Here is a 23,078-nt window from a genome sequence, read left to right as displayed (position 1 = left end):
TTGCTACATGCAATGTGTTCTGTTAAGGAGAAAAAAATGCTGACTATAACCCACTAAGTTGATTTCACAACCTGCAGTCTCTTGATGGGCCCTAGATTAGAGGATTTCTTAGACCAGAGGTTCCCAAACTTTCTCAGCTCACTGAACCATTAGTGTCTCAGTAGTTTTTTCATGGACCCCCTAAGCCAAAAGAAATACCTAACATTTCAGTGTGTTAGTTAAGCCCGGATCACTTAAGAAGAATTTATGTCCTACCAAGTTAGTCATTTAAAAAATTAATACATATAAGTTAGAGGAAACTTTTTATTTCATTCTTGAAGAAGTACAATAACTAATGGAATCTGTGTGCTTGTGGGGTGCTGTAAAACTTCGTCAGACTTTCTAATCAGATTGGACCGCACCACCCTCATTTCCTGTCCCACATTGACTTTCATTTGCTTTATATCACAGCAACTGCTAAAAACCCAGCTTCTCAAAGATGACGTAATCAAAGGAATGTAGTGCAATCTAATGATAAAACTCTGAACCACCTTGAGCCAGTAGTTCTCTCGGTAGCCAACAGATGCTGAGTAACTCTAAATTTATAATATCCTACTGTGCTCCTGTGACTTTGCTGTGGCACCCTAAGGTGCCCTGATGCACAGTTTGGGAACTGTGGTTCAATACTGTGGGAACAATAGTTTCACTAGTGAGATTTTGTGATTATTCTGTTTGTGCATTTGGAGAGAACCAGGCTGAGGCCAGCAGGGTATACTCAGTTTAGTACAGGAGACAGAAAGGGAAGAGGTCCTGTCAGAAGCACAATAGGTGATGTTATGAAGCAGGTGCTTATTCCTCTGTGTTCCCAAATTGAAATCTGCCGAAGCTTCTTCAGGACATTTACGGACCAGGCAAGGAAGGGACGATGTACAAGGCCAAGGGAGTAGGGCATAGTCCCAGGTGCCCTCATGGACCCTGAGTGATTCAGTTCAGCTGCACTGTAGAGGGTGGAGTGGCCCATGGACTCCAGGGGCAGCCAAACTGTGGAGGACTCCTGTGCTTGATGAGGGAGCGTAGGCTTGATCCTGTAAGCAAGGAGGAGCCATTGGAAGACTTTACGAGGAGCTCCATTCCATTTGGAACTGGTACTTTTTTTTTGCGGTACGCGGGCCTCTCACTGACGTGGCCTCTCCCGTTGCGGAGCACAGGCTCCGGACGCGCAGGCTCAGCGGCCATGGCTCACGGGCCCAGCCGCTCCGCAGCATGTGGGATCTTCCCAGACCGGGGCATGAACCCGTGTCCCCTGCATCGGCAGGCGGACTCTCAACCACTGTGCCACCAGGGAAGCCCTGGAATTGGTACTTTTTTATTAAAAGACTATTTTTTTTTAGAGCAGTTTTAGGCTTACAGAATATTGAAAAGTTAGTACAGAGAGTCCCATATACCCCTCTCTCCCTGGCTTAGTTTCTCCTATTATTAACATCTTGCATTAGTGTGGTACATTTGTTACAATTAATGAACTGATATTGATACATTATTATTAACTAAAGTCCATAGTTTACATCAGGGTTCATTCTTTGTATTGTACAGTTGTATGGGTTTTGACACACGCATAATGTCCTGTACCCACATTGTCAAAAAATAGTTGCACTGCCCTAAAAATCCCCTGTGCTCCACCTGTTCAGCCTCACCAGCACACACACACACACACACACACACACACACACACACACACACACACACACAAACAAAAGGGAAGAAGAAAAAAGGTACTAAGTACTTAGGAATAAACCTAGCAAAGTATGTATAAGATATTTATGAGGAAAACTATAAAATTATGATGAGAAAAATCAAGGGAAATCAGAATAAGTGAAGAGATATTCCATGCTCATAAGTAGGAAGACTCAATACTATTAGATGTCATTTCTTCCCAACTTGGTCCATAGCTTCAATGAAATCTCAATCAAAATCCCAGCAAATTATTTTGTGACTATCAACAGGCTGATTCTAACGTTTATATGGAGAGACAAAGACCCAGAATAACCAACACAAATAACAAAGAGAAAGAACAATGTCAGAGGATTGACCCTACCCAACCTCAAGACTTATCATAAAGTTACAATAACCAAGACAGGGTGTCATTAGCAAAGGAATAGACAAATGAGTGGAATGAATTAGAGAACCCAGAAGTAGATCCACACAAATATGGTCAACTGACCTCTGACAGAAGAGCAGAATCAATTCAGTGGAGAAAGGAAAGTCTTTTAAAAACATAGTGCTGGAAGAACTGGACATCTACATGCAAAATATATATATATATAAATATATATAAACACTGACTTTACACCATTCACAAAAATTAACTCAAAATGGATTACAGGGCTTCCCGGGTGGCGCGGTGGTTGAGAGTCCGCCTGCCGATGCAGGGGACGCGGGTTCATGCCCCGGTCCGGGAAGATCCCACATGCCACGGAGCGGCTGGGCCCGTGAGCCATGGCCGCTGGGCTTGCGCGTCCGGAGCCTGTGCTCCGCAACGGGAGAGGCCACAAGAGTGAGAGGCCCGCGTGCCGCAAAAAAAAAAAAAAAAAAAAGGATTACAGAACTAAATGTAAAACACAAATCGATAAAACTTCTAGAAGATAACATCGGAGAAAATCTAGGTGACCTTGGGTTCAGCAGTGAGTATTCAGATACAACATAAAAAGCATAAACCATGAAAAAAAATTTGATAAATTGGACTTCATCAAAAACTTCTGCTCTACGAAATCACTGTGAAGAGAATGAAAAAGACAAGCCAAGGATTGAGAGAAAATATAAGAATTCTTACAAGTCAACAATATGAAACAAGCAACCCAATTAAAAAATGGGCAAAAGATCTGAGTAGTCACCTCACCAAAGAGGACATACAGGCGACTAACCAGCACACGAATAACCAGCATTATGTCGCTAAGGAACTACAAATTAAACCAACAGTGAGATACCACTCCACACCTATTAGGATGGCGATACCAAATGCTGACAAGGATGTGAAGCAACAGGAACTCATGCAGTGCTGGGGAGGATGCAAAATGGTAACAGTCTGGCAGTTTCTTACAAAGTTAGATAGTCTTATCATAGGATCCAGCAATTGCTGTACTTAGAATTTACCCGAATGAGTTGAAAATGTATGTCCATGCACAGACCTGTACATGAATGTTTACAGCAGCTTTATGAATAATTGCCAAAAACGAAGCAACCAAGAAGTCCTTCAAAAAGTGAATGGATAAACAAATGGGTACAGCCATACAGTGGAATATTACTCAGTGAAATGAGCGGTCAAGCCACAAAGCCATGGAGGAAACTTAAGTGCATATTGCTTAGTGAAAGAAGCCAATCTGAAAGCCATACCGCATGATTCCAACTATATGACATTCTAGGAAAAGCAAAACTATAGACAGTAAAAAGATCTGTGGTGCTCCATTTTAGTGTGTTTCCACATGTGACTCAGCCCTGCTGACAGGGAGCCTGGGGCTCGGTGAGATAAGCCTGCGTAGTGAATGTGTAGCAAAACAGACATTAGAATTGCAACCCCTGTGTTTGTGGTGGGCAGGTGTGGCCCTGTGGCCCCCAGGGCCTGCTGCGGGTCTCTGTGCTAAGGAGCATGCTGAAATGCATTTGCAGAACTTAAAAGGTGATGAGAGATCAGCTCAGAGGATCCCAGCCCTGGCTATACATCAGAACCACCCAGACTACTCTGAGAACTACAAATAGGGACAATGAGTTCCAAAGAGGGGCAGGAAGAGGGAATGGACTGCCTAAAACCCAAGTTATTAGAAGCAAAACCAGGACTGGATCTCTAATCTCGGATTCCTGGTCCAGTTCTTTAAGAATCACTTTCTTATTTAATGTCATGATATTTTTTGGGTTCCTATTGGCCTAGCACTGGCTTAATGGCAATGCATGCAACAGATGAGTCCCTGCCCTCCTGGTGCCTCCACATTCTCTGGAAGATGTGGGTAGCAAATATGGGGGTTGCACACAGTCCCTGAACGTTAGATTTCACTAGAAATCTTGAGCCTTGCCCCATACATTCTGCCGTGGAGTGCCCCACTGCGTGCCAGGCTCTGTGTCTTGTGGACATGATGGCAGGTGTGAGGCACTCTGTTGTTCAGCCATGTTCTGCCTCCTGCACCCGAGCCACTTCTTGATATAAAATAGGTCCTGGTCCTAGTGATGCCACAGTTTGCACCTTTTTTATGATGATTTACAGAATCTCAGGTCTCGTCCTCATCACTCTTTAATGGCCCTAAAGGGGGTCACCAGCAGAGATAGCCCAGGGTTAAGGTGCAGAACCCCAACTCTATCTAATTTATGCTTAGATCTTGGGAAAGTTCCTGAACCTTTCTGGGCTCATTTTTCTCATTGGGAAAATGGGTGCCATGATACCTGCTCTGGTTACTTCACTGCATCGTAACAAGGCCCCAAATCACAGTGAGAGGATGCGCATCTAAGTGCTTAAGTGGTTAAGGGTCCTATGATGGTGATGAGTGGTTTGAGTTGCTGTAACAGCCAACACTGAGTGTTCATATTGGGCCAGGAGCTGTTCACCTATAGCCTATCAAATAAACTTTACAAGAACTTTGCAATCTTCGTTTCCCATTTTAAGGATGAGGAAATTGATGCCCTGACAGGTTCGGTTACTTTCCTAAGGTCTGACAACCACTGACAAAGCTAAGGGTCAATACTGGGCTTGCCGGCTGGAGTTCATATGCTTAACCACCATGCTTTACTGCCCACCTGGGTGCAGAACACTTAGATTCTGGTCCTAGCTGTGCTTTCTAATTTGTTGGGTAAGTTTGCCCATCTATAAAATGGAATGGAGAAGAAAGTCGTTTTGTAAAACTCTGATGTCTAAAGGGTCAGAGGGTCTGTTCTCAAATGGTTTCTTGCATTGTATCAGCCCCAGTGGTCCCCTCCCCACCACAGAAAGGTTTGGAGCCATCCAGGAAGACAGTTTAGGGCTTAATGGGGGTAATCCAATGGAGCAGAAGCAGAAGGCCTGCAGAAGAGAGGACACACACACATGCACACTGCATCACACCCAGCAGCTCCTCCAACCTGCGCTGTGATCGCCCCAGGCTCAGCCCTGCTTCCCTGGATTACTGATTGAGGTGATTCTTCACCAGAGCCATTAAGGCGACCAATCTATGGTCATCAAATAGCTCTGGTCCCATTCCCTGAGGACTTCCTATCTACTGGGTGCCATTCTGACTACAAGGTCCAATGGATCCAGTCAGTCCCCTTCTCAAGGAGTTTGCTGTCTCCTGGGGAAGACAGACATGTAAACAGCTAATGCTAATGCAAGTACACATGAATATGCAATAGGCAGAAACAGGCTCCGTGCTCTGGGAGCAAAGAGGGAGGATTTGCTGCAAACCCTGAAAGTGGTGTAGAGAGAAGGGGAAGGGTGAGAGTAGGGGAAGGAACTCTACTGAAGGAACAGTGTGAGCAAAGACATGAGGTATGAAGGGCAGGGCTCTTTCTCTGAAGGGCAAACAGGGCAGTGAGGTTAAATCCAAGCAAGTCCCAAGGGAGACAGAGAGAGCGATGAGGATGGAAAAGAAGGTTGGGGGTTGGGGCCAGACCATGGGGGCCTTGAATGCCAGGATGAGGAGTGAGATGGCCTGTGGAAGGAAGTGTGTGAGCCCTGGGGACTTTTACATGGGGCCAATTGAGGGGGTGTCCTGACTCATACCAAGAGAGGACGTGCCCTGAGTTCACCCTTCAAACAAGCAGCATCTTACCCTTGAAGCTTTCCCAGCTTGACTGCTTCCAGCTCTGCCATCCTTCCCTCCCCCAGCCAGTCCTATAAGTGGATCCAGATGGTCATTCCTATTTTAGGTCGGGGTGTGTGTTGGGGGAGGGGTGGCTATGAGCTCTATCAATCGTTTCCTGAGCTCTGTTAGAGGAGCTTCTTCCAGGACCCTGCTGTGATCCTCTGAGCCTGGAAGGGACTGTTAGTCTTTGATGGAGATTTTCCATCTGTCTGTGGATGATAGGGGTGGCAGCAGCACAGGAGGCAAGGGCACAGGCCAGGGGAGCTTTAACATTGGGTAAGAGAACCTAGGTGACGTGTACATGTGGGAGGGGGTCCTGTGAACGGGCTGCGAAGGGGAACAAGCCTGGGAGAGAGGCCCCAGAGGAGTCAGAGAAAGAGCTGGTTTCTCCCTCCAGGTACCTGGCCCTCCTCATGCCCCTGCTTCTGCAGCTGCCTAGGCCAAGGAGCTAGGGCTCTCTGGTCAGACCCTACTGAGCACTGTGCCTACCAACATCCATAGGTCCCTTAAAAATCTTGGGGCACTGCAAGGTAGCAGCTGACAAGCTAGGTTCCTGCTCTCAGACTGTCTATAGCTAGCATATGATACATACCAAGCTTATAACTATTTGCCATTCATTCAGTTTAGCAAATATTAAGCAAATGCTATGTGCTAGACACTACTAGGCATTGGGTTTACAAAAGTGAACAAGACAAATACAGTGTCTGCCCTCAAGGAGTTTCCAGCCTAGTAGGGGAGTCCAACAATACACAGCCACAAATGTGCTACAAAGGAAAAGAACAAGGTATTCCAGGGGAATACCTGACTCTCCAGGGGGAGCCACAGGAGCTTTCCAATTTGGATAGGGAAGCCAAGGAAGAGCTCTCTGAGAAAGTGACATTTAATCTGCTACTTGAAGGATGAATGAACGTTACCCAGTTTTGGAGGGAGAAAGGGCATTTCAGGCATAAGGGAACAGTGTGTGCCACGTCCATGGGGTATACAAGAGCATGGCACATGAGAGGAACTGAAAAGAGGCTGTAGGACAGTGAACAAGTTAATAAAAAAAAAAAAGGGCATGATGCAGGGCCTTGTAAGCATGGTATATTTGTGTTTTATCCAAAGTACAATGGGAAACCACTGAAGGTTGTCAGATTAAATGTGGTACTTGTGTTAGTACAACCAAATTTGTGGCAGGCCCTAAGACTGACTGACTTTGGTTGTGTATTCATCCCTACAAACAATAAATGTTTAAAGGGCACCCACCAGCCCTTTGCTAGAATTATGGGTTGACAGTGATGGCAGAGGAATGTCTAAGGTATAGACCTTCCTCGGAGACCCTCCAGAAGAGATGGGACAGCTATAGTAATTGAATCAAGATGTGATTTATTCATTCAACAAACAGGCACTGCACACTTAATCTATTCCATACATGTGCCAGATGCTGGTTGTTGCCCATCAAGGATCACACACATGGGTCACAGGAGAGGCATAAACATACTCAAAGAATTTTGAGTGGGTTAGAATCATTTTCAGCTGTGATATCTGTGAGACCTTTATAAAACATCCAGTCGTTCTGTAAATCAGTAAACATCTAGTGGGCATCTGCTCTGCACTAGGAACAGTGCTAGCTACTGAAATTAAGGAACTTAGAGTTCCATAACAGAGATAGACATACCCCTCCAAAATGCATTAAAATATTAGGTTCTAAAAACAGGAGAGCAGGCTTTCTATAGATCAGTGTTGAGGGAGGGTAATTCAATGGAAGAAAAACCTTCCCCAAAAGGCATATCTCCCACCTTCCTCAGCGGATTTATCCATACCTCCCACTAGCATGATTTTTAGCTGCTGCCTTCCTTCTTTGTCCCCCCATTTTCCCTTCCCACACCAGCAGATTCCATTTTCTTTGTCTATCTTGGCATCCGTAAAAAAGCCCAAAGAATCCAAGATTTGAGCCTGGCTTCTTTATAGTGTGTGATCTCAGACAATTACTTTAACTTCCCTGAGCCTCAGTTTTCCCATTTGTACAATGAAGAGATCGGATCACATCTAAGGTATGTGATTTACTCCAGCCAAGGTGATATTCACACTCCTGCACACTGCTCTGCAAGGCCTTTCTTTGCACGGCTGCACGCATCCCTCCAGCCCCATCCCCGAGCCACCTGGCAAACATCAAGGCTCAGCTCAAATATCTTCAGGCAAGTTTCCCCTATTTCTGCACACACGCCACACATTGTTTTAGTCTATCCTTCCTTTATGCTACCACTACCTCGCAAGAGACCACAGAATGAAAAAGGGAGAGAGACTTGGGTTTGAGTCGTGGCCACTTACCTCACCTCTTAAGCCTCAGTTTCTCACTTGTAACTTGAGGGAAATACCTAAATTCGCACGTCTAAGCAGTTTATGGGGATTAAAACAATGTACGTCAAGTCAAGTGCGTGGCACCTAAGTCGCGCTCAATAAATGGAGACTGTACCACACCTCGTAGGAGCCCTCAGCGTACTGAATTACAGAGTTCTAGGTCAGTCTCCCGCGCTAGACTGCGCGCTGCCTGAGGGAATCCCTTTCGCTGCGGTTCAGTGCTAGCGCGAACCCCCGTGGCTGCCGGGCGCAGAAGGAGGTGGGCCGGGCCAAGAAGGACGCGGCTCCTATTCCCGGCGGGAAGGCCAAGCCTGGCGGACCCCACCTTCCGGAAGTGACGCCACCGAGCGACGGGCGCTGCATCGGGGCAGGCCGGAGCGGGGCGCGCGCAGCATGGCGGAAGCGGAAGGGAGTTCGCCACTCCTGTTGCCGCCGCCGCTGCCACCCCCGCCCGGGATGGCGGAAGTGGAGGCGCCGACGGCGGCCGAGACGGACAAGAAGCAGTTTAGCTGTGCTGGCGGCGGCGTCATGGACGTGGAGCGGAGCCGCTTCCCTTACTGCGTGGTGTGGACTCCCATACCGGTGCTCACGTGAGTCTCCTCCGGCGTCTGCCCGGGGACTGGGAGAGCCGGGCCCGCATGGCGTCCTCCGGCGGCCCGGGGCCAGCCTCCGGCCCCGACACACAGCAAACCCTTCCCACGGGTCCGGGGTTCACCAGTACCCCGCCACCCGCGCGGTGCGAGCTCTGCTGGTGAATGGGACAAGCTCCCCTCCCTCATTACACCTGGTCTGATCTGAGAGAAAGACAGTTGTTGACCGCGGAAAGGTCCTGAGGCTGGGAAGCTAAGGACCTGTGGGCGTACAGAAAAGGGGCCCCTAACTGGGTATGAGAGAGACATCTTCATTCACTCACTGGTTTATTCATTCGTTAAACAAATGATTGCTGGTCACTTCCTATACGCAAGCCATCCTGCTGGGTCTGGAGGCAACTGGGAGTTTGATTGGGACCACACCAACTCCTGGGATGTCGTCATTGGAAGGGCCCCCATAGATCTGGGAGTCCAGTCCTTTGTCTCACAGATGAGGCTGAAGATCACACACCATCTCAGTTGCAAAGCGCATTTAGGTCCCAGGCTGTCTGCCTTCCAGACCAGGGTTCTTTCTGTGGCATCAGCCTTTGTCAGAAGAGAAAGCAGGTGCTCCAAAACTGCTGGCGCCTTTTAGCAAGGAGCTTGGGGACGAGGAGGGGGGAGTAGGGAGCTGGTTTGCCCTCGTGCTTCAGCCTTGACAGCTGATAATAACCACTCCTCACAGTGCTGGACAGTTGGCCAAGCTCTTTCACACCCATTTCCTCTGAATTCCACAACCACTTTCTAAGGCAGGAATTATATTCTCGGATGATGAATTTGTACCATTAAATGTCTTGATCATGTTCACATGACAGTAAACGAAAGCATCCCAAACTCCGTTTTCTGACTCTATAACTTGCTCTCGTTCGATTACATCCTGTCCCCTCTCACCTGACGAATAGATTTGTTCCCTGTATCAAAAACAGCCAAGTGGTGTGGAGAAGGGATCATTTTTGTTCTTATATGTTGCTGATCCTAAAATGAGCTTAATTCTTGTATTATGTTAAAATACTTCAGTTGTTCTGTTTTCAAATGCTTATGCATTTGTTTAAGAACACCCAAGTCTTGGACTTCCTTGGTGGCGCAGTGGTTAAGAATCTGCCTGCCGATGCAGGGGACACGGGTTCGATCCCTGGTCTGGGAAGATCCCACATGTCGCGGAGCAACTAAGCCCGTGCGCCACAACTACTGAACCTGTGCTCTAGAGCCGGGAACCTAGCTACTGAGCTCACATGCCTTGAGCCCAGACTCTGCAACAAAGAGACGTCACTGCAAACAAAGAGTAGCCCCCACTCACCGCAACTAAAGAAAGCCCGTTTGCAGCAACGAAGACCCGACGCGGCCAAAAATAAACAAATAAATAAGTAAGTAAATAAATGTATAATTTAAAAAAAGAACACCCAAGTCTGAGTCCTTTCAAAATAAAAATTTTAAGAAAGCGTTTTCATTGATTAATTCAGTATTCCTTTTTTTTTTTTAATAAATTTATTTATTTATTTTTAGCTGTGTTGGGTCTTCGTTGTGGCGTGCGGGCTTCTCACTGCAGTGGCTTCTCTTGTTGCGGAGCACGGGCTCTAGGTGCACAGGCTTCAGTAGTTGTGGCTCGCGGGCTCTAGAGCGCAGGCTCCGTAGTTGTGGCATACGGGCTTAGTTGCTCCACAGCATGTGGGATCTTCCCAGACCAGGGCTCAAACCCGTGTCCCCTGCATTGGCAGGCGGATTCTTAACGACTGCGCCACCAGGGAAGTCCCTCAGTATTCTTTTTAACACACCTGCTAAGTGACTCCTATGTGCCTAGAGTAGTTCTAGGTGATAAGAATATACAGTGGTGAGTAAAGCAGGTATGATCCTTGTTCTCACAGAGTTTAAATCATGGTGGAAGGAGATAGACAGTAAACAAGTAAACTAATAAAAGAACTGATAGTGAATCGTGCTATGAAGAACGTAAAATGTTAATGTGAGAATAACTGGGAGGGAATGTATTGGTTTTGATAAAACCTGTCTTGTTATCCCAAGATCTCTTTGGTTTTTCCCTGTTCTCAAAAACACGTTTGTGGAGTCCTCTGCTCTTTGGAGAGCTGGTAGCAACATTGAGTGGAGGCACCACGATCCCCAGTCATCTGGGCCAGAAGCAGCACACACCCCATTTCTATTCAGATCTATTTACAGGTGTTCATAAGATGAATAAGGCCTACTGCCCCATCAGAAGGCTCATGTTCCCATCAAAGGACTCGCCTTCCAGGAGGAGAGAGAGAGACAGGTGAACTCACCATTGTAGTACATTGTGGTGATTGCTGACCTAGAATGCAGAGCTAGGAATAGATGTGGCACAAGGAAGTGTCATTGATTTTGGAGGTGGTGGGGGTGGATCAGAGAGGGGGAAACTGAATCCAGAGATCTGTCTGTCCCCTCAGAAGTGTTGATAATTCTGCATGAAAAGCCAGATAACAGCTATTGCTACTACTAAAAACAGCAAAGATTGGATACTTACTCTGTTCTGGGCTGTGTTCTAAACATTTTATATTCACTGTCTCATTCAGTCCTTTTATCAACGTAATGAAAATAGGTACTGTCATCCTCATTTTATAGATGAGGAAATAAAGGCTTAGAAGCCAGCATAGGGCTTTTTCCACTGAAATAGTCTACCTATACCAGGTAGAGCTCCAGAGTCAATAACTCATTCATTCAATAAATAGTTCTTGAGGACCTATTATGTACTAGGTCTGAGCAGACAGTAGTCCACAAAGCAGCTTTGGAGCTTGCCTTCATGGAGCTTCCAGACTGACAAATACTTTGAGAGTTTCTTCTCTGGGGCTTCCCCAGGCGCAGACTTCTGTTCTCTCCAGCCTTTATTCTACTTCCGGGGAAGCCGTGGTATGTGGAGTATTGGTCAAACCCAGACCTTCTCCCCAACCAGATGAAAGGAATTGAGGGTGGGAGGTGGAGATGGGTCTTGAGATTAGGGCCTGAGAAGCCAGAGGCGCTACTTTCCCGTAGTTCTGAGTGTCCATCCTGTGGCCACTATGAGTCTAAAGCAACTTATTGTACGCCGGCCAGTCCAGCCAGTCAGATAGCAGGTATTTATTGTACACCTCATGATAACAACATTGGGCAACTACCAAGTGCAGGGAAGTGTCATAAGCATTTTGCAGGCATATCCTGTTTGATCCTCACAATCGCCCCCCATTGAGGTCATCATCATCATTGTTCACCTCTCACTGACAGATGGGAGTGAGTGCCTGCCCAAAACAGTCAAGACTCAACCCAGGTCTGACCTCAGAGCCTGACTCCACTCTTAAATGCACGATATTCATTCATGCATCATTTAGTCAGTGACTGCTTAGCTGCAGCTATGTGCCAGGCACTGCCCTGGGGGCTACTCTAACCAATAAGAGAAAATCCGTACTCTCTCAGAGTTTACATACTAGAGGGGAAAGACAGTAACCATGTAAGTAAACAAGATGATTGCAGATAACAGTAGATACTATGACGAAATTAAAGCAGAGTCATGGGATCTGGGGTGCCTGGGGTCGTGTGTGGCTACTCTAGAAGGCACTGTCAAGGGAAACCTCCAGAGTTGACCGTTGAGCTGAGGCCTAAGTGATGAGAAGCAGCCAGCTATGTGAAGCTCTAGAAGGGTGTCTGGGACGAAGGCAAATGTAAAAAAAACCCATTGAGGTGGGAGGATTTGGTGTGTCTGACGAACCAGAATTGGGCAGTGTAGCTAGAGAGAAGAGTGAGGTGACTTCAAGGAATAAGCAGGGCCAGACTGTTGGAAGGAGTTTGGAGTATAAGTGTAATAGGAAGCCCGTAATGGATGTTAAAGCAAGGGAATGACAGAATCTGGATCATGTTCTTAAAAGACCACTCTGGGGAATTCCCTGGCCATCCAGTAAGTTTGGGACTCGGCGCTTACGCTGCCGGGGGCCCGGCTTCAATCCCTGGTCCGGGAACAGATCCCGCAAGCCATGCGGCACAGCCAAAAACAAAAAGACCACTTTGGCCCCACCATCCTTCCTGGTGCTCAAGCTGCAGACCTGGAAGAGCTCTATCCTATCGTCATAAAACTGCCCAGTCTTCCTTTTAAAGATCTTCTCAAGCCATCTGCTTCTCACCTGACCAGTACTCTGGTCAGGATCACCATCTTCTCTTGCCAGTATTCCAGAACAGCCTCTGAACTCCTGTCTCCCTCCCATTCTCCAGGCACACGCAGCACTTTGCTGCCTTGGAGTTTTGCTTTCTGCCTGTCAACATCCTGTGCTTTCACAGGTCAAGGTTAAAAGTTCCCTCCTGTGTGAAGTCTTTGCTGACTCTGCCCCAGCCCCATGTAATTGTTTCTTTGGGCTATATCTCTGTGGCTTTTGCCTCCACCTCCCAGCAGGCAGCCTTCAAATCAGCACGTGGCTGCTGGCCCTGGGAGTCCTTTTTTCTTTTTTTCCTTGTGAGTCCTTCTTAAACTGGATCAGTCTCTCCAGCACCTAGTTCCTGTAGAGCCATGGTTCTCAGACTACAGACAGATCCGGAGTTCCTATGCGTTTTGCATATCGGGGTCCAACTGAGATTTGGGTTTTTCTAAATAAATGCCCATGGCTTTTAAAAATTCAAACTTTTCGACTTCCCTGTTGGCGCAGTGGTTAAGAATCCACCTGCCAGTGCAGGGGACATGGGTTCTATCCCTGGTCCAGGAAGATCCCACATGCCGTGGAGCAACTGAAGCCTGTGCGCCACAACTACTGAGCCTGCACTCCAAGGCCCGCGAGCCACAACTACTGAGCCTGCGTGCGGCAACTACTGAAGCCCGTGTGTCTAGAGCCAATGCTCCTCAACAAGAGAAGCCACCACGATGAGAAGCCCGCGCACCACAACGAAAAGGTAGTCCCCGCTCACCACAACTAGAGAAAGCCCGCGTGCAGCAACAACGACTGAACACAGCCAATAAAAATAAAAATTAGAATTAAAAACACATCAAACTTTCAGTTCCTGGAATGCATCATGCTTTTGTCCTGATCTCTACCCTTGCACACATTGTTTCACACACACACACACGCTGGTTTAAGTGCCCCCCAACACTTTTTAAAAAACTTCTTAAGCCTTTTTTTTTTTTTTTTTTTTTTTTTTTTTGCGGTACGCGGGCCTCTTACTGTTGTGGCCTCTCCCGTTGCGGAGCACGGGCTCCGGACGCGCAGACTCAGTGGCCATGGCTCACGGGCCCAGCCGCTCCGTGGCATGTGGGATCTTCCCGGACCGGGGCACGAACCCGTGTTCCCTGCATCGGCAGGCGGACTCTCAACCACTGCGCCACCGGGGAAGCCCTAAAAAACTTTTTAATTGAGGTATAACATGTACCATAAAGTGTAAAAATCTTAAGTATACGGCTCAATGAATTTTGCATGTGTGTGCACTCATGTCATCCAGGTCAAGAGAGAGGATGTTTCCAGTTTCCATTGGGCTCCCTTGTGCCAGTCAGTTCTGCCACAGAAATAACCCCTCTTCTGCCCTCCAGCACAATAGATTAGTTTTGCCTTTTCTTGAACTTCACATAAACAGAATAATACGCATGCACTTTTGTGTAAATTTTCTTTTACTCTGCCTTGTATATGTGAGAATCCATGTTGTGCGTAGCAGTTTATTATTTTTCATTGTTACCTACTATTTCACTGTTTGACTATACCCCAATTTACTTACCCGTTTTACTATTGTTGGACATTTGGATTATTTCTAGGTTTTTTTAATCAACTTTATTGAGATATAATTCACATACAATAAAGTGCATACATTTTAAGTGTGCGGTTCAGTGAATTTTGACAACTGTTGTTTCCAGCTATTTTTTAATAAAGGTGCTGTGAACATTCTTGTCCACGGCTTTGGTGGACACAAGCATTTGTTTCTGTTGGGTGTATACTCTGAAGTGGAATTGCTGAGGTAGAGGGTGTGGTACCAGTTTTCGAAAGCTGTGGAAACTCTCCCAGCGGCAGTGAGAAGAGAGTTCCAGTTGCTCCGCCTCCTCACCACACTCAGTGTTGCCGTCCTTTGAGTTTAGCTGTTCTGTGGGCTGCACCGATTCCCGGCTCTGCTGTTCACTTTCACTTGCCCCACTTCTGTACTTCCCCTCCCGCTGCCGCCACCCTAATGGACACTTACCACACAACGTTATATTCATATGCTGTCACTCTGGATGGAGTGTTCCCAGCGTCTGTCTGACCAGCTGAAAGACACCCACAAGCTCTGCCCTTTCCCTGTCCTTTTTTTCACAGGTGGTTTTTCCCCATCATTGGCCACATGGGCATCTGCACATCCACAGGAGTCATTCGGGACTTTGCGGGCCCCTACTTTGTGTCGGTGAGTCCCCATTCTGCCCCCCTCTGGAGGGTTCCAGGGCTCAAGTGGAAAGCTAGCCTATCTTGCCCACAGGCAGCCTTCCTGTCTCCCCAGTATGCAGGAGAATGCAGGTGCCATGCAGTCCTGGTCCGGCCCTCTGCTTCTCACCAGTGTTTGACCCCTTTCCCCTTTCTCTTGCCTCCAGGACAGGCCAGGAGGGCAGTGTGGCCAGGATTCTTAAGTAACTGACCCAGCCCTTTGCCCACCCCGGGGGTACCAAGACATGGGTAGGGTTAGAGGCAAGAGTGGAGAGTCAGACCATCCTGGTTCCTTGGTCCAGGAACCAAGTGTCTGGACCTTCAGAAGGTGGGAGTCACAAGGCGGGGGCACAGGGGAGGCTGACGTGGTTCCCTGGGTGTGGCCATGGAGAAGAGGGGGCGGACCTTCTAGAATGAACCAGCTGTGTTCTCAGGTCTGTTCCCTGGGGATGTGCCCCAGATAGGGCAGTAGGCTTGCGCCAGGTGAGCAGGCAGCGTCCTGCCTGTTTCGAGTTGCAGCTTCCTCTCCGTCAGACTGGGATGAATGGGTGTGGTGGCACCAGCCTGCTTATGTTCATATTTGTCATGATCATCTTAACACCACAAAGGTCTTTCATACCCATTACTTTCACTGCCATGTACGTGTATGATAATTCATCTTTGACCAACTCTGTCAGCAGATTCTGAACCCAGAATCTGTCCCTTTGTAACTCCTGTACCCCACATCTTGTGTGGCAGGTCTAGGACTTGGCTAAAACATCCCCCTCGTAGCAGGCCTCTTGAGGCCCAACCGCTGTGTCTACCCCACTCACCCCAACCCACCCCACATCCTGCTTTGACTGCAGTCACACTGCCAGATTCTGTGTGGGCCACCACTGTCGGGTCAGGAGGTCAGAGGTTGTCCTCATTCACACCACAAAGGAGACCACTCCCCTGTGGACAAAGACCAGAGATTGACCAGAGAACCTGGAGAAAACAAGGCCCAGAGAGGGTGAGAGAATTACTTGGCAGCCACAGAGAGAGGCAGTCATGGCTGTACCCCAAGTCTTTGGTCTCCGGGTGCAGTGCTCTGTGCACTCCTGCCACACTGCCTTCTTCACACAGAAGAGCTGCTGCTGGCCCTTCAGATATCCCACCAACCCCAGAGCAGGGCCCGGGCTCCACTTCTGCCCACCCACCTTACCTCCTTCTAAGTCACGACACTTCCACCACCAACCCAGGTCTGTCTGCTGGGCTGCATGCGGGCTCCCCACTGACCTCTGCTCTTGTCCCTCAACAGGAAGACAACATGGCCTTCGGGAAGCCTGCCAAGTAAGTGGTGAACATCCGTGTGATTGGCCCTAGAGCCAGGTTCCTCCTACCTGGAGCAGCAGGCCAGGCCTTCTGGGGCACAGCAGGAGCCAGCAGCCTGAGGATGGGGTGAAGGGGGGCAGCCAGGGTCTACCAGAGCATCTGACCTTGTACCACACATCTCCTGCTCCAGTCCCTGGCTGGGTCCTTTATCCACAGGCCATCTAGGCCTTGCCTCAGCCCTGCAAGGTCGTGTTGTCAGCTCCTTCGGAAAGGTGAAGATAAGGAAGGGACTTGGTCAAGATCACACAGGAAGTGGCAGAGCTGGGACTCACATGCAGGTCTGTCTCACTGCAAAACCTGGACTCTTTCTCCTGCCCCTCAAGGAACAAACACACCATTTAAGGTGTGGGGAGGCATGGTTTGGAACTCTGCTGGAAAGTTCTGGTTGGAGAGAATAAAGGCAGTTTAGTCTCTCCTGGAGCTATTGCTGGTTTGCATGGGGTTTGGGGACTTCATTTTTTCTGTCTTGGGGGCCCACCTCAGTTGTGGTGACAGTGCCTCAGTCTTCAGTCTGCTCAGAACAGCATCAGATGCTCTGTTGCCCAAGGCAGCATCCAGGAGGGTGGAGCCCAAGGAGGAGTTGGTGTCCCACACAGCATAGGCAGCCTGGAGCTGGGCTATCCAAACCCTGCTGACTCCCTCAGGCAGGTGGAGATGTGAGCCAGGGGCCTCTGGTCTGGGTGTCTGCTGCCAGACTGCTCCTCAGCGAGAGTTATAAGGACACCCGTTTCCAGGCAGGAACCCCTGAGCAGCTGAAGTCCCGGCCACGGTGGTTTCTCACTGGTCCAGTCTGTAGGCTCCTCTGTCAAGCCATTCCCCACATAGCAGCCAGAGGGCTCTCTGACCTCCCAGTGCCCCCTGGCCCAGACCCTTTGGGGTGTCACCCAGCTTGAGGTTCACAGACTTTAGCTCCACCAGCTATTCTCCCATTCACCCTAGTCTCCCATGTGGGGAGATGGGGAGAATGCTTTCTGATGGATGAACTCCTCAGGATGACCTTCAAGTCCCCCAGAACATGGCCCCCCTGCATCTCCAGCCTCACCTTCCAACGTCCCTCACCCCGTTCTTCCCTCTGAATCCCCCAGCAGTGCCCAGTTTCTTAATTTCTGGTACACACTGCACAGTTCTGTGCCTCTTTCTCTGTTCAAACTGTTCCCTCTCCCTAGAATATTCACTCCCCATTCTGCGCCTGGCTAATCCTTCCTCCTTCACACTGGACGCATGTGTCACCCCCAGGAAGCCCCTCACGTCCCCACTGAGTGAGTTCATATCCTCTCCAGGATCCACATGGCGGTGGGCATGTCACACTGTTCCAGTTGTCTGCTGTGTGGCCCTTTCCCTGGACCTGGCTCACCCCTGTAGCCTCAGCACCCGGCTCAGGGCCCTGCACAGAGCAGGCGTCAGGGGACGTTCGTGGAGCTGAGCCAGTGCCCAGAACCCCTTCTCCCCCCTCAGGTACTGGAAGCTGGACCCTGCTCAGGTATATGCTAGCGGGCCCAACGCGTGGGACACGGCTGTGCACGACGCTTCTGAGGAGTACAAGCACCGCATGGTAGGTGGGCTACTCCTGAGGGCGGGAACGAGGGGGGGAGGTTTCCCCGCAGCCCATCCTGACCCAGCCCATCCTGCGTCTCCAGCACAGTCTCTGCTGTGACAACTGCCACTCACATGTGGCCTTGGCCCTGAACCTGATGCGCTACAACAACAGCACCAACTGGAACATGGTGACTCTCTGCTTCTTCTGCCTGCTGTATGGGAAGTATGTCAGGTGCGCTGCCTGTCCCCCTGGCCGCCGCCACCCTCCCCGGGGCCGCTCTCCCATGGATCCCAACGGGGCCATTTCTGGGGTCCTTCAGCCAGCAGGGACAAAGCAGGAAAACAACGAGCTGAGCTCCTGGTGGAGAGGGCGGTGCTGTCTGAAGCCCAGCTCTGCCCCTTGTAGCTGAGCTCCTGGTGGAGAGGGCGGTGCTGTCTGAAGCCCAGCTCTGCCCCTTGTAGCTGAGCTCCTGGTGGAGAGGGCGGTGCTGTCTGAAGCCCAGCTCTGCCCCTTGTAGCTGAGCTCCTGGTGGAGAGGGCGGTGCTGTCTGAAGCCCAGCTCTGCCCCTTGTAGCTGAGCTCCTGGTGGAGAGGGCGGTGCTGTCTGAAGCCCAGCTCTGCCCCTTGCAGCTGAGCTCCTGGTGGAGAGGGCGGTGCTGTCTGAAGCCCAGCTCTGCCCCTTGCAGCTGAGCTCCTGGTGGAGAGGGCGGTGCTGTCTGAAGCCCAGCTCTGCCCCTTGCAGCTGAGCTCCTGGTGGAGAGGGCGGTGCTGTCTGAAGCCCAGCTCTGCCCCTTGCTCACTGTGAGATCTTGGGTAGCTGCCTTGGCCTCTCTGAGCTGCAACTGTCCCTGGGAAAATGGAGATAATGATTCTGGCTCCTCAGGGATGCTGCGTGTGCACAGAGCCCTGTGCTCAGGTCCAGTGAACAGGTGGACCCTCAGAAGAGGATGGGTGACCCCATAGGGTCCCCTCCCAGCATCCCTCGTCAGAGGCAGGGTTCTGGGCGGGTGGGCCCCAGTGGTGGCCTGGGAGGACCTTTAAAGTCCCCGCCTCATGACTTATGAGGTCAAAGGCCTTGGTCCCAATTCACAGATAAAGGGAGCTCAGAGAGGTGGAGTGACCCTCCCACCGGGGAGCCAGCACACACCTGGGCTAGCCCAGCTGCCTCTCCAGGCTTTCTTCCAGCTGTGCTCATCATTAAGAGCTTCTGAAAAGGAGATTTTCAGGGTCTTTTTTGGTCCAAAGGCTTTTAGAGGTCTCCTGGGAAGACCTTGTCTGTGGTCACACAGAGACTGAGGCAGAGGCGGGGTTGAAGCGGGCTGAGCCGTAGCCCCGCGCTAACTCTCACCGACCCCTCCCGCCCACTGCACTGAGCAGAGGGCACTCCTGGCTTCCCCACCCAGACTGAAGACTTCTGGGTCCTCTCGCTGGCGACCTCTCCCCAGACACAGGGGTGATCGTGGATGGAGTCAGGAAGGCCCAGAGGGTGGACGTGTCTCCTGTACCCACCCAGCGAGGTGTCACATCTCCACCAGGAGCCTGGAACAGCCCCTGCCCAGGACCGTAGCTGGTGCTCCTCCACAGCGGGCACCAGGCCTAACCCAGTCCCTTAGTTGACTGAGTTTGGGGGTGAGGGGGGTAGTTCCAGGAGCTTCCTTGCGGGGAGCGGCCCCGTCTGGGCTTGTGGGAGGACCACACGCCCACTCACTGGCCCCTTCCCTCCCATGCTCCCCTCTCTCTCCATCAGCATCGGCGCCTTCGTGAAGACCTGGCTGCCCTTTGTCCTCCTCCTGGGCGTCATCCTGAGCGTCAGCCTGGTCTTTAACCTGCGGTGATGGCTGCCCCATGGCCCTGGGCCCACCAGGCTCCTGAGGAGGCCGCCGCCATCACCTTTCGTTCCAGATTCTTCCTCCTCGTCCCGGAAGGCAGGGATGGGCCTGCTGGTTTGGGCCCAGGGGTCTGGGCTCAGTGGGGTAGGATAAGGGCTGAGGATGAGCGTGGGGTGGAGGTGTTTGCATTTTGTGTCTCACTGGTCGCTCAGAAGCTCCCTGCCCCCTCCTTCCCAGGCTTGTGACTCCCACCCTTGAGGCACCCTTTGTTCATCTGTTGGAAAAGCCTTAGCTTCCCTCTAGAGCTGTGTCTGCCACTGCCTGCTGGGCTCCCTCTGCCTCAGCCCAGTGCCTGGTGGGGGAGGGAAGGATATTTGGACCCACCAGACAAGGCAGCACAGCGAGCAGAGCTGGATTTGAAGCCCATTCTTCCAGGACTCTGGTCCCAGGGTGGAGGTACACTAAGAAGTCTGCGTAAACTCAGCCACCCTGGGGCCTTCTCCACGGGCCTCTAGAATGGTCCAGTAGGGCTGACGGGCCCCCTTCAGATGTCTGCCAGAAGCTGCACTAGGGGTAGTTTGTGCCCCGCTCCCGGCAGCCGCCAGCCCGTGCAGCCCCCTCTTCCCGCTCTCCCAGGGCCTCCAAGTACTTGGGTCCATCTCCCCCCTGCAGTTTGGGGCCTGGGCTCCCCCAACCAGGCTGGAGAGATGAGTGACACTGACGTATCCAGAGTGACCCCTGCAGATCAGAGCGATGTAACAAAGCTCGTCCTTGGCCCCAGGTACAGGCCTCGCACTGGTGACGGCACCCCTTGGGTCCGAGGTGTCGGGGGGCCGTCGGAGCATCCAGCGCCATCAGGGAGCTGAACGGGAGCTGTCTCCTCCCGCCTCCCACGGCTCCCCCTTCACTTCAAGTTGTGGGACAGGCCTGTGCTGCCCCCCTCACCCCTGCTCCACGCATTCCTTTGTGCGGGGCTCCTGGGCAGGACAATAAAGAGTTTTAACTCCAGACCGTGCTTGTCCTTGATTTCTCCCTTCGGTGGTCCCTGGTTTCACTGAAGACATGTGCTCCCTTCAGCTCCTATCTTCGTGGTGAACTTGGGTTCCTCTGCCCCCGGCAAGGGGTCTGGTTGCCAGGGACATGGTTGGGTCCTCGTCCAGGGCCTGGAGCTTGCAGGAGCCAGCATCCCCAGGGTGTACCCTGCTCTGAGCAGGAGCGCTGCGAGTTCTCCACGCCTCGTCCACCATCCCAAAGCTTTCTCCTTGAGGCAGGCGAACATTGAAACCCCTCCCATGTTCCCTGTTGGGAAGAACTTGGCAGTAGGATTGGGAGTCAGTGCTGACAGACCAGGGCCCTGGACCCGGCCCCCACCGTATCCACTGATCACGTTGCCAAGCTCCCCGTGCTCACCCCCAGTGATCCGGTCGCTGCCCTGCTCCGTGGTGCCTCTACTCCATGGCCCTCGGGACCCCGCACTCTCACTCTCCACGCATCCCACTCTCTACCGAGATAGGGCAGCACCTGCTCTCCAACACCCACCCACTTCTGGTCCTTTGCTTCCCACCTGTTGAAGTCATGCCCTTCCTTCTCAAGGCCCAGCTTAAAAGCCGCTGCCTTGGTGAAGTCTTTCCTAACCTTGCCCTATGCCAGGTGTCCCTTTAGTTGAACTAGCAAAGGATTTGGTCTCTGAATCCTGAGAGCCCTTTGTGTTCACCCTGAGGATGGCCTTGGGGACAGCTCTAGCTGCGGCCCTCAGGGCCCTGGATCAAGTGTCCGTCAGCTCACCCCAGACCCTGCGGTGCTGTGGTTTCCAGGCCTGGGGCTTCTCCAGGGCATGACAGAGGTGGCCCCTCCTCTCTTCAGAGCAATTCCATTTTCAAAACTCTGTTCTGCCTATGGGTCCACCTAAGGGTTGGGGTTAAATTCTGGTATGGAGGACACCACAGCCAAATGGACAGAAAAGCTTTAAGGCCTGTTTTCACCCAGCAGAACTTTAAAGCAGCTGTGTGGTGATGGGACATAACAGCTGCCATAAGAATCACCAAGTTACTGAGTGCTCACCACGTGCTGGTAAAGTACATCATTTATCCTCACCACAGGCCCATGAGGTAGGTGCTCTCATCCCCATTTTAAGATGAAAAAAAGCACAGAGAGGTGACGTGGCCTGCTCGAGGTCACAGGGGTAGGAAGAGTGGAGCCATGTTGAAACCCAGCAGCCAGGCTCCAGAGCCCCCATTCGGAACCACCCTGCAAGGTGGCCCCACTGGAGTACACGAGGGAAAGTGGGGTGGGGCTGTGACCGACAAGAAGGGAGAGTGGGCGCTGGAGGCAAGAGAAAGGAATCTCCTTACGACAGTCCCAGGAGATGGCTGCCGTTGTCCCTGCTTCATAAATGGAGAGAGTAAGGCTTACAGAGATTGTCACTGATCCAAGGCCACAGGCCATGTGGCAGAGTCAGAATTTTAACCAGGCCTGGGAACTCTTAGCCAGGGGGTGTTGCCTGGAGACCAGCCGCAGTGCAGAGCATCAAGGCCTTGCAGGGGTTGCGACGGGTGGGGAAGGCATTCTGCAGCTGAGGAGCTGGGAGCACAAATGGGTCTGGGTGTTGAAGGGACAGGAAGCAGAGCCCGTAGGTAGGGCTCTAAGGACGTAGGAGACAGGAAATGAGGAGCAGCCAGAGCTAGGCAGGGCCCCGAGGGCTGGGTTGAGAGGGCAGGCAGCCCAAAGGATGATGGACTGTCTTGGGAGGTGAGACTCCTGCTGGTTTGGAGTAGAGTTGGTAAAGGGTCAGGGGGTTCCCCTGGTTGTCTGCTGGCACCTTCCAAAGCTGAGGAATGACAGATAAAAGTGGGATGCTGAAAGGGCCCTCTGACAGCTGTGCAATAAAGGGCTGGGGCGGGGTGGGGGGCTGAGTGTGGAGGCCAGGAGACAGGGAGGAGGAGGCTTCCAGGAGAGGCTGGGCAGGGACTGAAACCTGGGCAGTGGGAGGGTGGCAGAGGTGGGGGACAGATGGGAGAGAGTCCAATGAGTGGCAGCAAGCATTAGGAGGCCTGGGGGCCAGGTCATGAGGGCTGTTCACAAAAGTGGAAACTTGGAAATAGGAGAAGGTTTCAGGTGGGGAGGACACAGAGGAGTTGGGGTTGAGAAGACAGCAGGAGAGGGGTCCAGGAGAGTCACAGAGGCAAGGACAGGAGATCAGAAAGAGGGAGTTTAGAAGCCAGAAGAACAGACAGGGAAGTT

General features: G+C 51.1%; 1 protein-coding gene across 1 annotated transcript; it reads left to right on the top strand.

Moving 5' to 3' along the window:
* Positions 1-8,528: 8,528 nt before the first annotated feature.
* On the top strand, positions 8,529-20,836 carry TMEM222 (transmembrane protein 222; the record flags this gene model as incomplete). The annotated part of the gene is made up of 6 exons (XM_082864984.1): positions 8,529-8,725; positions 15,019-15,103; positions 16,400-16,431; positions 17,929-18,025; positions 18,111-18,241; positions 19,757-20,836. The coding sequence occupies 6 exons, from the start codon at positions 8,529-8,531 to the stop codon at positions 19,842-19,844; spliced, it is 630 nt and encodes a 209-aa protein (XP_082721110.1). The 3' UTR covers positions 19,845-20,836.
* Positions 20,837-23,078: the final 2,242 nt, after the last annotated feature.

The sequence above is a fragment of the Leucopleurus acutus genome (assembly GCF_964270905.1).
Source record: "Leucopleurus acutus genome assembly, chromosome: 2".
Taxonomy (NCBI): Eukaryota; Metazoa; Chordata; class Mammalia; order Artiodactyla; family Delphinidae; genus Leucopleurus; species Leucopleurus acutus.
Note: the sequence above shows the minus strand (reverse complement) of the source record. Positions and strands in the feature narration are given on the sequence as shown.